We start from the raw sequence: 13601 nt of genomic DNA, 5'->3' as shown, positions 1-13601 counted from the left end.
GTTACAGTCAAGCCTGTGACACGCCTGCCACTGAACAGTGCTGAGCCATCCTCCTTCACATCCTGCACGACCAGCTGCAACTCCTTCCCAGGCACCAGCTCACAAAGGCCTCGGGCCACGCTGGGCTCCCCTAAATAAAGGGAAAAAAAAGTGCTAAGTCAGTTTTACCTATGATGTTTCTTTGCTAAACTAAGACAGCCTTCACATTTGCTTAAGAGTGCACAAACAAGCATTTATATCCACATTCATAACGGAAAACAAAGCTTAGGCTCCTGAATCTGTAGAAATACAAAGTAAATTCTAAGGGTTAATCAAAGTAGAAACACTTTTGCGACATTAAGGATCTGATAACTTTGGAGAGAACATTTTCCAATCTTATAGAAACACTGGCACACAGCATTGCATACAGAAAAAGGTGAAAGCAAAATAGATTCATACTAAAACACAAAACAGACCTGTCACTTTCCAATTATAGGAAACAAAACATTAAACACTACTGGATATAAAAAGAACCTAAAAAGGCAAAGTTAGAACTTGATAAAAATAAACTGCACTATATCCAGTATTCCTAACACTAGAAAAACAGCGTGTGAGAAAACCTTTGCTGGAGGACTTGTTCAGCAAACCTGTAATACAAGTAGGCAAATCTATTTGTATAAACTCACCCTCACGTGATTACTAGGTTTGGGTTATCACAAGCACTTGATTGCCAGCATAATTATCCTTGTACTTTCTAGTTAAGCAGATCCTGGCTAAGGCTCAGGGCAGTTGAAAAAATCCCTTTGTGATCATCAGGCATCCCATACACAAATATCAACAATAAAAAACAACTTGATGATCACAGCATGCACAAATGCAGATTTCTGTACCGTAAGAAAAGTAGGAGCAGTTCTTGACTGCCAGTAAAAAACAATGCTAGTGTCCTTCACTGTCATAATTAAATAAGCACTATTAGATGAAGGTAAAAATGGTAATTTCTCATCAGTTACGAGTTACCAGCAAATACAGTATGCATATAAATAATATGTCGGTACTCTTGTCAATGATTCCTCTTTATTTTGATGAGCAAAGCTAGTCCTATTTGCTTAAACACAGTAAGAGCGCCTGCTGCCTGCAGCGTATAATAGGCAAGTAAGGAAATTCTTAAATCAAAGCCTTCTCCTTTATTATTTTAACCCTCCAAAAGCATCATTCACTTTAAACAGATGTACTATTCTTCAGAAAGCACCAGAGGAAAAAAAGATCACAGCTTTAACATCGGACAGCTAACTTGCCCAGCCTTTCTAATGCCACAGCAAGTGACATTGATGCACTAAGACAACTTCAATTGTCTTCCGTCCTTCCACCACTTTTGAGTACAGAAAATTGACATGATGTGCATTCTGATTCTTACGTGCCTATCACCCTAGTATCCAGACATCAGTGCTGTTTTTCCTAAACTAAGTAATTAGCAGGGGCAGGTCTTAAGTGCCTGTTTCTAATCCATGAGTTTGCACCCAATGAGAGCCTCCCATATTGCTTATCACCATTCTCTTTTCAGGCATTTGGGGAAATTCAGGTTTGGGCATTGGGCAGCCTGTTTTGCTTCACTGGTGCTTTGTGACAATTTACTCGAGCACACAGAAATAAACTCCTTCTGGACTTCCATGAGTCATTCTTCCACTTAAAAAAAACCCAAACAAAACACAACAGGAAAACCATATGCTTACACCTCTGTTGGCACATTAGATAGGTTTCACAGCTTGGCCCAATATCCCTTAGATCTGTCAGCTCTTTGGAGTTTAGCATCTGTTTATTGACCAGAGAAATCAGATCTGCAGACTAAGGCTCTTAAAATACAAGAGCATAGAATACTAAAAATTAACCATTGCCAGATTCAAAATAAACAGATAGCAACAATGTTTCATGTGACATAATTAAATGGTGAAACTACTGTTACATGTCTCAGTCGATTAAGTCTTAGACTGGAGAAAGGCTTTCATTCACAGAACATCCAATCTCATCCTGGCCTTTCTTATTTTCACCTTCACAGGCCCTTCAAGGAACCATCCTTTTGTACCATTGTATCTCCCTTCCTCTTTTGGTATATGGACCTCACAGTTCGTCTATTTATACCCTTATTTTTAATTCTCTAAGCTTCAACCCGAAATCAATGTAAGAGGCCTAACAGACTTCAATGAAAAGAGCAGCTTCTTTGGCTTGTTCCAGCTGTAGTTCCAAAAAGCCTTCTCGGCAATGGCAGACACTGCACACACATCCTTTTTCTAATAAGCTCCTCTTTGAAGCCAAGTCTTTGCTTGAACTGACAATTCTTTCACTTAAAAGAAAATGGTTTTCCCTTTTTGCTCCTCTGGAGCCCCTTTTTTGTGTTACGATCCCCTTTAGCAGAACATGTGCAATCTTTTTACCTCTTCTTCTCAACAAGTTCCTGATTTCTTTCATCTCCTTGAAATACTGATTCAGCAGGGCGAAGCTCTCTGCAGCAGAATCGCCTGAGCTGCACTCTGACAACTTCAGATTAAGGAGCACACGCTGCTTCTCCTCATCAATGCTCATCACCTTCGCAATCACAGTCTGTCCCACCACAAAGTGGTCCTTGGTGTCCGTCACAAACTTGTCACTCATGCTCTGTGCAAAGGAAACAAAGGGGCAAGGGTTACTGAGCACAGCTGCTATCAACCACCTGCAGTGCTGTTCAGAAGAAGGGCTTGAGTTAAGACTTCATGAAAATGCATAAGACAAATCAACAAAGACTAATGAAAAGCCATCAATTAAAATGAATTACTGAAGTCACGTGAAATCCTTGTAGAAGCTTAAGCTCACTTGAATACAAGTCCTTTGTTTCACTTTGGAAGTGAATTAAAACACAAACCTAAAAGCAGCTTTTACCCTACTGGAGGAGGCTGTGCAAATGCAACAGCCCTACTGTTCCCTCCTTGTTACTGTTCCTTTGCTAAAAGCCACGTTTCAAGCATGCCTGATTACACACATGCTGTTTACTGAAGTGAATGCATTGCTTACCACTTTGGGCGCCAGACCTGTCACACCATAAGGGAACTCCACAAACACTCCAAAGGGCATCACATTCCTCACGTAACCAGTCAACAGCATCCCAGGCTGGATTTCAGAGAAACTTCTCACAACTTGCTCCTCCTGTACAGCAGAGATCACTGCAGACTTTCTGCTCAAGATCTGAACAACCAGTTAGGAAAAATGGGAAACGATGAATGAAAGGAGCCTGATGCCAAGCAAATCTCTTGGTGCTGCTAACCATCGGGCTAGAGCACTTTTTGCAGGTTAGACAGTACAGGAGCTCAAAATCCTGCAATTCCAATTCCTGTCTTGATCTCTCTACACTAAAATTTAGCAACTGATGTCTCTTAAGCCGCTCAGCCTTAAAGATGCATGCTTCACGCTAGCAGAAATGTCAACTTCGTAATATTTCAGTTCTGATTTTTGGTATAAAAACAGCAAAATTTTTGCTAAGGTTGTGATATGATTAACATCCAGAAGCTGGCTGGGAAGATCAGTCAATTCACAACCAAGTCCTGGTTCTGATGGGATTCTAGCAGTAGCTTAGCCTCATTTTTAACACAAGCAAGTTATAATGACTCTTTGAAGCATCGCTAGCTTGACAGGCACTTCAACACACTAACTAGTGTATCTTCTTTTTGCTGCCGATACTCTGGATTCCTGACAGATATCTCCTTCCCCCTGCTTTGTTTGACTGGTCGAGGTGGCAAAGGATACGATATGCTCTCCCTTGTCATGTAGACACATAACTCTGGGCAGGACATCTCCCTCTTGAAGACAATGCCACAGGAGCTTGCAGTTAGCAACAAAGTCAGAGAGGTGCACTGTGGGAATCGAGGCTATCACATTGCCTTCATCTTCTAAGACAGAAACCTCTAGCCCGTTATCTTTCTTCTTCAAGACTTTCACATCAACCATCTGAAAAGAGAACAAATACAGTGATATAAAATCCCAAGTGTCTTTGAAGTCATCCCTTTTGATGCACAGGGTACCAAATGCTGTGCTGCAGGGGCTCTGACATGGCCTCCCAGCTATATATAAGAAATTCTCACATCAACAGGGCCAAGCCTAAAAAGCATGCCAACATTGATAGTAAAATAGAAGTAATTCTCATCTCACAGAGAAATCAAGAGCTAGAAACATTCTCCTGGTTCTGACTTTCTATTTGAAGGGCAAAGGAAGTAATTTAAACAAGATTAGAACTGTCCTGTTCCTGCATTAACAATATCTGCAGGGTGTTGGAAACTGTGTTCATTCACAGGGAAGCATTTCAAAACATTTCTCTGAAGTTGTCTTTTTCCAGGGAGCAAAAGCAGCAGCATCCAGAAGAAAGAGGACTCCACCTAGGAGCAGGAGCACTAATTGGTACCTCCAGAAGGACTATCCTGGGACTCCTTATCCTGACCTCTGACAACAGATATCCTGTTTTTGGTCCAGGAGGCCAGCCACACAATAAGAAATACACATTTAATGCTAGTTCCTGACCACCAACAGCTTTTCTTGAAGCGAAGTTGTTCAAAGCGATACCAAATTGTTTGGAAAACAAGTAGAAAAAGGCAAAAAAGGGAGCAGTCATTGAATTCAATACCTCTCCTATTTGATATTTCACTTCCTGTTTCTTCTTTGGAGTACATTCCTTTTTGTCCTCTGGGGCAGGCTTGCTTGATAACCTGAAGGACAACAAAAGTCTTTCCTGCTGGGGCTCACATTTTAAGACCATTACTTTAACAACCTGCAGCAAAAAAGATAAAACAAATGTTTAATTCAGTTGACCCTCCTCCTCAGTGTGCTACCACCTACAGAATGAGACAGGGAAAGGCATACACAGTACGCTTTTCTCAGCCAGTGACTATAACTTAACAGGTTCAACCACAGACAAATGTCCTTCTGACCACACATATGGAAAACGGAAGTACATAATCATTAAGTGACCTGTGTGTGGCAAGTCTGTAGCAGAGTTGAGAATAAAATTCAGATCTCCAGATTTGCAGTCAGAGATCTTGACTAGAAAATTACTCTTCTCCTTAGCCAGCCAACAACAGCAGGATTAAAGGCAAACAAAAGCATCAGAAAAAATACCAAAGAGGGCTGAGGTCTCTATAAGCTTACTCACAACAAAGACCAGAACTTGTTGAACAGCATGGTTCCCAGAGTGCCTGGTTTAAGATGTGCAGGATTTGAAACAAACAGGAAAATCAGAATAATGCAGAGGCAGAAAGCCTCATCCTTCTGATTCTGTAGGTAAGAGTTTTAACTTCCTTAGAAGAAACTGCAGCCTAGAACCCCAAACTTCTAGTAAGATCTCAGTAACTCAACCAAGCGTGGTCCCTATATCACATACCATGGTGTCTCCTGCACACCAGAACAGAGAAAGTCTAGAAACAAAGACAGCTCTGTGAAATACTCAAAGAGCTGCCCCTTTCACAGCCTAATCTGTTCAAATGGAGCACGACTATTACTTAAAGTGAAAGGACGCGAACATCTCTTGGTGCAGCTGGTTCCTCCAGGGGAAAACCCACGTTGGAGCCAACTCAGCTGCAGATTTCTCTTTTGCATTCAAACACAAGGCACGGCATAGGTACATTGATTACCTGGCCTTCATGGAAGACTTTATCTGGACAAGATATGGGTTCTGAGCTCAGCTCATTCTTGGGTACCAGACCTTTGACATCATTGTAGAACTTCACAATGCAGCCAAACTCCCTCGCACACACCACAAAGCCATGTGTGATCAGACCTGGTTTTGCATCTTCATAACTGGAGAGGACTGGAAGCTTTGATTGGACAAGACTTTTCTTTAGAGTAAGGATCAGCTTCTTTCCTGCAGGACTGCACTCTAGCACCTACAAGAATGGAGTACAAGAAGGTTCAAAAAGAATGTCTGCCATTGTCTGATCAATCCAGCTGCTAAATACTCAGAACAAAAGAGTGCAAAGCAGTTGAAGACCCTGTCTGTCAGCTCTCACCCGACACCTGACTTCATCTCCTATGTTGTACTTCTTCTCAGGCTGTTTCAGAATCACATCAGCGAGATGCATGGACGGCACGAGCCCTTTAATCCCATCAGTCACTTTCACCTGCATCCCAATGGGCTTCAATGCAAACACTTTGCCCTAGAACCCAAAATAGGGAAAAGTATCAGTAAATTCAGCATGAAAAGCAGACCGTGCACAGGTAGGAAACAGCCAAGACACTGCACCACCTATTAGCACCAAATCTAATCACCCTCCAAAAAATAAAACCTTAGTCCAACCCACACTCCACCCAACCAATCTGACCCATTAACTTTTATACGTTACATAAGGTTGTTTTACAGCCTCTTTTCCTTAAGCATAGGCTACTTCTGCAAAATCCTGATTGACTCTGGCAAACTAGAATTGTTTCCAGAGACATATCCAATACAGTCATGACTCCAACATAAGAATGATCGTAACTGAGTAACTTTCTGCCCATCAGCTGATTGTGATGGTCCATACACAAACTTTTACTTTGAGCGCAAGGCAAGTTTTAGTTTCTTTCACTCGTGTTTCTAAAAATTTATTCATGGCCATAAATAAATGACTGACTGTGGCTAAAATTTTATTGCCTTGGCAGCATCATGAATGAAAACCTGAACAAAACGGGGAAAGAAAAGTATCACATTCCATTAATCAAGTCCTGCAAGGAGAGGTTTTTCTCTTCACTTTCATCTCACTAGTCTGGACCAGAAGTTGAATATACATATTAGGCAGAGGAAATGCACGTTAGCTAGATCATTGCTCTAAGTATAACGGCCACACAGTACTGTGTCAGCCCTTCAGAGGCTCACCTGCACCACATCCCCTGTGTGGATATCTTGGTATTGCAGAAACCGCGCTTCAATAATCTGACTAGGAAAGAGACACAGCAAGAGATCACCATCAGTCAACTTGAAGAAAATCCAGGATCTGCCTTGTCCCAAATATCCATTATCCCACACACTCCCCAGTGCTCTACACCTCCAGAGTTCTGTGCTTTACTCCAACTGACCCACCTCCCAAAACAGCTCTCTGAACGTAAAGCTCAGGGAGGTTCACCAGGCTCCATTCCAGGTGACAGCCTGACAGCCACACAGCTATGGCCACCAGCCATGGCTCCATGAAAGGAGAACCCATCATCTGCATTGCTTAAAGCCACACAGATGGAAATACTGAGGGAGAAGCAAAATGGGCTGGGACTTGGAAGATCAAGGTTCAATTTCCTCCTCAGCCAAAGTCTTCTGATGTGATCTCAGCAGAATTAATTTAGCCTCCCTGTGCTTCAGCCCACCAACTATATTGATGGTGTCCCAACTCCCTGTAGTACGGGGAGGATATGTGAGATGCCCAGACAACCTGACGTGAGACAACAGAGATAGAAGCCAAAAACCCCAAATGGCAAGTTCCAATCCAGCAAACCAGTGTGGTATTTTCGACTCTCGACCAAACCCTTCTAATCCTTCAACTAATTTTCTGGAAGAGTCTATGAAACTTACTACTTCAGAGATACAATACACATCTCATCCATCAGGCTGTAGTCAATGATCCGACATTTATGTTTGCATCCTGTCTTAAATGCCCCAGGTTTAAAGGATTTTCTGGTTTTTGAAAGATGTTTCAACTAGAAAAAAACAAATTACAATTTAGTGTTTGGAAAATGGAAGCACTGATATAGACCTGAGGTTGAAGTGGCAGCATCTGACCAAATTGTTCCTCTAACATACTCACTCTACGCATCAGGTTTCACCAGTTCTTCCTCAACAACCCTCCCACATTCCAACCCAAACAAGGGCATGTACAATTTGGCAAACACCTTCCACATTGTCCTAATTTTGTTGTATTTGTCTCACAAAGAACAGAAAGGTAGAAAATAAAACCTCCTCCTAGCCTCCTTCCCTAGGAGGCAAAGATAGCTATGGAGGACTTCCCTCACCGCCCTGGTACTTACCCGTGCAAATGCAAGAGTGCCATCATCAAGCTCAAAGATGGCACCAAATTGCTTGTAGAAAGCTTTTACTGTTGACTCTTCCACCACTGCCCCCATGCGATCATTGGAGAGCTGGTTTGGGGATCCCCCAGGGTGGAGGAAGGCCTGCCGTAGAGTAAGCCGCACCACCTTGGAGGTGGGGTGGATAGAGAGGATGCAAGCTTTTATCTGGGAGAAGATAATATGTTCATTAAACACAAGTTTGTAAACGAAAGAGGAGAAAGGCACATTGCTTATGTCTTTAAACATTACGTTTGGTATCTGAACTCTTTGTCCATGTACAAGCACTTCCCAACATCGTTACTAAGACATCACTTCAGTTCCAACAGCTTCAGAGACGAGGGATTTTTGGTTTTGTCTGTTGTTTATGGGCCAGTCTGGTACATGACTGCACAAGAAGTTTTCTATCACTTGCAAGTCTCTCGTGCTTCCCAAATAAGTCTTCCATTACCCTAGGAAAGGCTTTGCTCTTTACAGCTCTAAAGCAGCCATGACAGTAATTCAAATAAAAGATGAGAAAGACAGCTATCACCAGTAAGATTTCAGAGATTATTCCACTGAAATGTTGGAGAAGATAAGAGATGTTGCAAGCAACATACCAACTCCAGCCATCCTTCACCCTCCTTACCACTTGATCTGGAGAATAGTTCATGGATTTCTCTGGGTCCATGTGCATGAAATCCACAATGCCAGTGAAGGAAGACAGAAAGCTCACTTTGATCCCGAGTGGGGCCACCTAGAAAGGGGAAGGAAAAGTTGCCAAAAAAAATTTGCACGCAGGTTTCATGCAGCTCAGAAGGAGAGAGCAATTCACACATTTCACAAAAAGGCACTGTCAGTGCTAATCAACAAGCACATAACAAGAGACAGGAAAGACGCTAACAATTCTGCTTTCTACATTGTTTTGCAAAAACAATCCTTCAGTTTTTCGACAATGCTGTGTTTACTCTGAAGACTACTGCTAACCTGTGGAATACTTTTCCTAGGCAAAGGCCAGAGAAGCAGAAAATAGATTCTGTTCTGCTTCAAGCTTCATCACCAACTCCAGGCTGAAGCCTTTATACTCACGGCATCACAACCAGGACAGAGATCAGACCTTAGGTGAATGAAATGGAGGAAGTGTCTAGCAGATAATAGCATTTGCTATTTTAAAGTAATTGAGCCCAAGCACAACATTTTCCAGGGCATAAACTTCCATCTCTGCTTCACCTGTCTCCCTACCTTCAACAAGGCTAAAAAAAAAAAAAAACCCAAACCCAAAACCCCCAAACCCCAAACCCGAGCTTACCTTCTGCACTCGAGCTTTCACCACCAGCCCTGGTAACAAATTAGAGAGGGTCCAGTTCTGTCGCTCTGTTGCAAGGGATGCAGCAACATCTGATCGATCAACAGACAAACGGACCACTCTTCCCTCGTTCTTTACTTCCACAATGACACAGTTCAGATTCTGGCCTATTTTCATGTCAGGCCCTGCAAAGACAAGTCACAGCATAAAATCTCCACCAGGAACACTCAGGGATTCCCTTCTGCTCTTTCCAAAGCTTTTTCAGAGTTCCCTCTATTTTAAAAAGTTAGAACTCCTCTCAATCTAAGTGAAGTCTACTGCCAGAAGGGATGGATGGGCTTGGACAGTAACATAGCCTGTCAGAAAACAGGCTGAAACCCAGAAGCTTGTTGCAGATCAGCCACAAAACTGCTGTTTTCAGCAACTCGCAAAGACTCCACCTTGACCCAATCTCATTGAGGTTCACTAACACCACAGATATAACAAGCTTTAATCCCTGTCATTCTCCACCTCCATTTTAACCCCAGCAGCTCCTCCTGCACTACTTCTTACCTCTCTTGACTGCTTTGATGTAATTTTGGGCTTTCTGATGAGGCAGGAAAGCATGAGTCCCACTGACTCCAATATCAATGAGGTAGCCATGGTCCTCCACACTAGACACAAAGCCAGAGAGCAGCTGTTGGGAAGGAAGCACTGCAATTCAGTAACATGATGAAACAGCTGGGTCTTCAAACAATGCACATCTGGTAAGAGATTCCTCACCCAAATACTTAATCGTTTCACGAGGACAGAGAGCTGAGTTTTCTAAAGCAGCAGAAAGAACACTACATTCTTTCTTATTACAGAGCTCATCTGGCAGTGGGGTCTCAACTCTACCCTTATCCAACTATGTATGTATGGAGTTCACAAACCACCAGGGAAAAAAATTGGGATGCTCAAAAATAGCAGGTGCTTTAATTGCAGACACTTGCCTGCAACCATACAGCTGGAAACACAAAACCTAAACAACTAAGCACCTCTGCAAAGCAGGTTAAATATTATTCTCTGCATAAATAACAAAGAAACCTACTCAGAAATAAGTCGTTAATTAACTTGTCCATATTGAAACAGAATCAGGTGAATGCATTTCATGAGTGACAACCTGGAACCAAGACCCAATACTGCCCTCTCCTCCCAGGTCTCTTCCATGGTGGGAGCAGCTCCACATTCCACTCTGATCCCATGCAAGGACAAACTGAAATGTTCCCCCACACACTGTGCAACAAGCACCTCCAAAGCCTAGAGAGGCTGTGACGGACCCAGAACACGTACCATGCCCGATACTAGTGCTGAAGCAGTCAGACCTTTATTGACCTTCTTGGGGTCGATCGATAATTTGACACTCCGACGTCCGTCAGCACTTTTCTCAACACTGGTTACAATGCACCTGACCAGTGTCCCTGGAGAATACATGTCCGAGAGCGAATTCAAGTCCTGCCCAGCAAGATGATCAAGAGAGAAACATAAAAATTTTACACTATTAAATAATAGAAGAAGGCCAGAATTTGTTACTGAAGTAGCTCTTGAAATCAAACTCCCATAGGAAAGTCCTGTTTCTCTGTCAACACTACAATAAAAGACAGGAAATGCCACAAACACCAGGATCTCACTATAGAGGCAGGGATGACATTACATGATGTTAGCAAGTCTAGTAGGCTTTGCTTAAAAAGGAATACTGTGTGGGCTGGAGTCAGGAGTTTGCAGCTCAGAAAACATGTCTACAGAGCCCACAGTGACCCTAAACTCACCTCCACCTTTAGCAGGGAAAACCACTACCACCATAAAGGCTAGCACACCGGGCAGATACCACATTCCACACCACCTTGGAAAAATTTATGGAGCACTGACACCAGAGAGACAGGGCAACAGATTACTCCATCCTCGTTCTGTCATCATTACCAGGAAATGGCAAAGTTTGCTTGGAAAAGCCAGTTCCAAACTAAGGCCAGTCTACGTTAGCACTACGCAGCAGCACGTTGCATGCAACAACACACAATGAAATTGCAAGGACCATGCTAATTCCCATGCCCTCACATCATCTTTCAACCACTTCCCTAACTTCTTCCCACCACTGCCTACAGCCAGGGATCAGTATTTAGCTTCAGCAGCAGATAGGCAGCACAAATCTCTTCATGTTCAACAGACTGTCTATGAAGTTCAAGGACTATTTAGCCAAGGCTAAGGCACTGCAGGTGATCCAATTCAAGTCAGCTGCGAGACACCAGAAACCAGGCTCCTAAACAAGACCTCAGGGTTGGTTCTTCAGGTATTATTAATACTCCCTAGGTCCCATGCACAAGTCACAGCCCCAATCCAAGGTCTCACCTCCAGGACTTCTCCTTGGGCCACCTGCTTGCTCAGCATTTTGCTGTAGGCATCGCTGATCTGCGTGACTGGCACAAATCCTGAAAGTCCATTGGGTAAGCTGATGACTAGCTCGTAGTCACTGACCTCTTTTATACAACCAAGGAGCAGCATCCCCTCACAGAGTGCCTGGGGAAAGCAGGAAGAATAGCATACAGTGGATATCTTGGCAAGTCAGTGATAACAGGGTAGTAAACACACTTGTGTCCCAAATCACTGATGTATTTTACAGGTTTAGTGAGGAAGAAGTGCCATTTTTATGCAGCCCATAAGAGAGATGCACACAAAAATCAAACATTTATCCACAAACCTCAATTGTGAGTGGCTCAATATTCACAACGTTGTCTTTAGCAGCAGCTATTTTATCTGCCTTGAACTTTTTCTGCTTTCCTTGATCCCTTTGGCTCCTTTTCCTTTTCTGGGATCGTTCGTCATGATGAATCTAAAGCAGAGAGGAAAAAACCAAAAGTGGATAAAAAGACGAACTTTGCACTAAGGCAGAACTCCACTGCTAGGAATAATATTAGAAGAAAATACTAGGATTGGAGGAAAAAAAAAAAAGAATGACCTTGCTGACTGCTATATGTCTACATGCAAGTCTTCCAAAACACCACCTTTTGGGCTAAGGCCGATCATTTATAAAACTGTGAATCTTGGGAATGGAAAAGAGTGGCACAAGTGATCTGCACCACACTCCACTAAACAGAAAAAGAAAGACCAAACTTAGCCTATATCCATTAACATCAGGACAAGATGCTTGTGGAAAGTTTAAAAGCTAAACCCTGATCCATAATGTTGATTGAGCTTTTTCTGTCATCACATTCAACATGCATCAGACATCAGGGATCTTTAACAGATCAGAAGAAAGGCGCATGTCAGCAGTTATCTCTTTCTGGAAGTCCCTTCCATAGTTTACTATAGAAGTAAGGGATGGGAAGGATTGCGGGTCATATTCTGACAGTGGAAGAGCTCTGAGAAGAGTTAATCGAGAACACACAAACAACATACATCAAACAAATTGTCCCGCTCTAACTTTGGGTTGGGGGCTTTTCCCTCTGTGGGTTTTTTCTGGATGCCCCCTCGAGGAAAGTTTTCTTCCATGGATGCCATGCTTGCACTTCTATAGGACAAACAACAAAACAGAGATTAAACTTGCAGTTGTTATGCTTGTTCCTCACAAACACTGAAGAGACCTAAGAGTCAATTACCCCCAAACTAAGAAAGAATTCAGATGGCTACTTCACAGTTAGTCAGTGACAAAATACAAACTCACGTTTCTGTTTGACTACGCTGAAGTGTTGCAATGGCCCATCTAAATACGTGCATCTGTAGCGCCTTTTACTATTGCCCAATTGTACTAAAGTATTAATTTTTTAAGGCAGATAGATGCACCATGTAGATATTCATAAAACTGCTTTAGCCATAAGTTTCCTGAACAGATCTTTATTACGTTCAGTGGGCAAGCTGAAATGACCAGCTTCAGTCATCAAGGAGAAAGTTGTGACTGAAACGCTAAGTAAGCTTGGTCTGCATTTTTACTTTTTGGATACCACCCTTAAAGATTAATATAATTTGATATACCTTTGTGCAAGCTATACCTATCTATATATATTTAATAGCTACGTTTAACCTTACTACATTTCAGTCAGTAAACACCACCTTATTTATTAGGTCACGATTCGGTTCACATTCTATTTATTACTTTGGTCAGCAGCACTTCTACAGAAATCATCACTGAAACACTATTTTGTCAAATTGGAAGTACTCTGTTAGAAACAGAAAACCCCTTCAAACGTAAAAGCGCATAATGACATTAAAGTTCATCACGGCACGCTTCACCAAAGGGCTCTCTAAGCAACCGAGACACCTTCCGCGGCCGGTAACCGAGCCGGCTGCG

At 42.5% G+C, this 13601-nt stretch overlaps 1 protein-coding gene across 1 annotated transcript in view; it reads right to left on the bottom strand.

The window, feature by feature from the left end:
- Positions 1-12820, bottom strand: part of PDCD11 (programmed cell death 11) — a 26743-nt gene extending 13923 nt beyond the window's left edge. Inside the window, exons 1-17 of the mRNA XM_009328436.1 lie at positions 12713-12820; positions 12015-12146; positions 11666-11833; positions 10613-10774; positions 9854-9977; positions 9305-9486; positions 8645-8752; positions 7978-8184; positions 7526-7650; positions 6842-6902; positions 6000-6146; positions 5625-5876; positions 4622-4765; positions 3751-3951; positions 3022-3192; positions 2409-2628; positions 6-130 (exon numbers count right to left, since the gene is read on the bottom strand). Of these exons, the coding sequence (XP_009326711.1) occupies positions 6-130; positions 2409-2628; positions 3022-3192; positions 3751-3951; positions 4622-4765; positions 5625-5876; positions 6000-6146; positions 6842-6902; positions 7526-7650; positions 7978-8184; positions 8645-8752; positions 9305-9486; positions 9854-9977; positions 10613-10774; positions 11666-11833; positions 12015-12146; positions 12713-12814 (2631 nt within the window). The 5' untranslated portion in view covers positions 12815-12820. The remainder of the gene's footprint in view (positions 1-5; positions 131-2408; positions 2629-3021; positions 3193-3750; positions 3952-4621; positions 4766-5624; positions 5877-5999; positions 6147-6841; positions 6903-7525; positions 7651-7977; positions 8185-8644; positions 8753-9304; positions 9487-9853; positions 9978-10612; positions 10775-11665; positions 11834-12014; positions 12147-12712) is intronic.
- Positions 12821-13601: the final 781 nt, after the last annotated feature.

The sequence above is a fragment of the Pygoscelis adeliae genome, unplaced genomic scaffold (assembly GCF_000699105.1).
Source record: "Pygoscelis adeliae isolate BGI_AS28 unplaced genomic scaffold, ASM69910v1 Scaffold317, whole genome shotgun sequence".
Taxonomy (NCBI): domain Eukaryota; kingdom Metazoa; phylum Chordata; class Aves; order Sphenisciformes; family Spheniscidae; genus Pygoscelis; species Pygoscelis adeliae.
The sequence above is the reverse complement of the archived record's forward strand: the minus strand, read 5'-3'. Positions and strand labels throughout refer to the sequence as shown.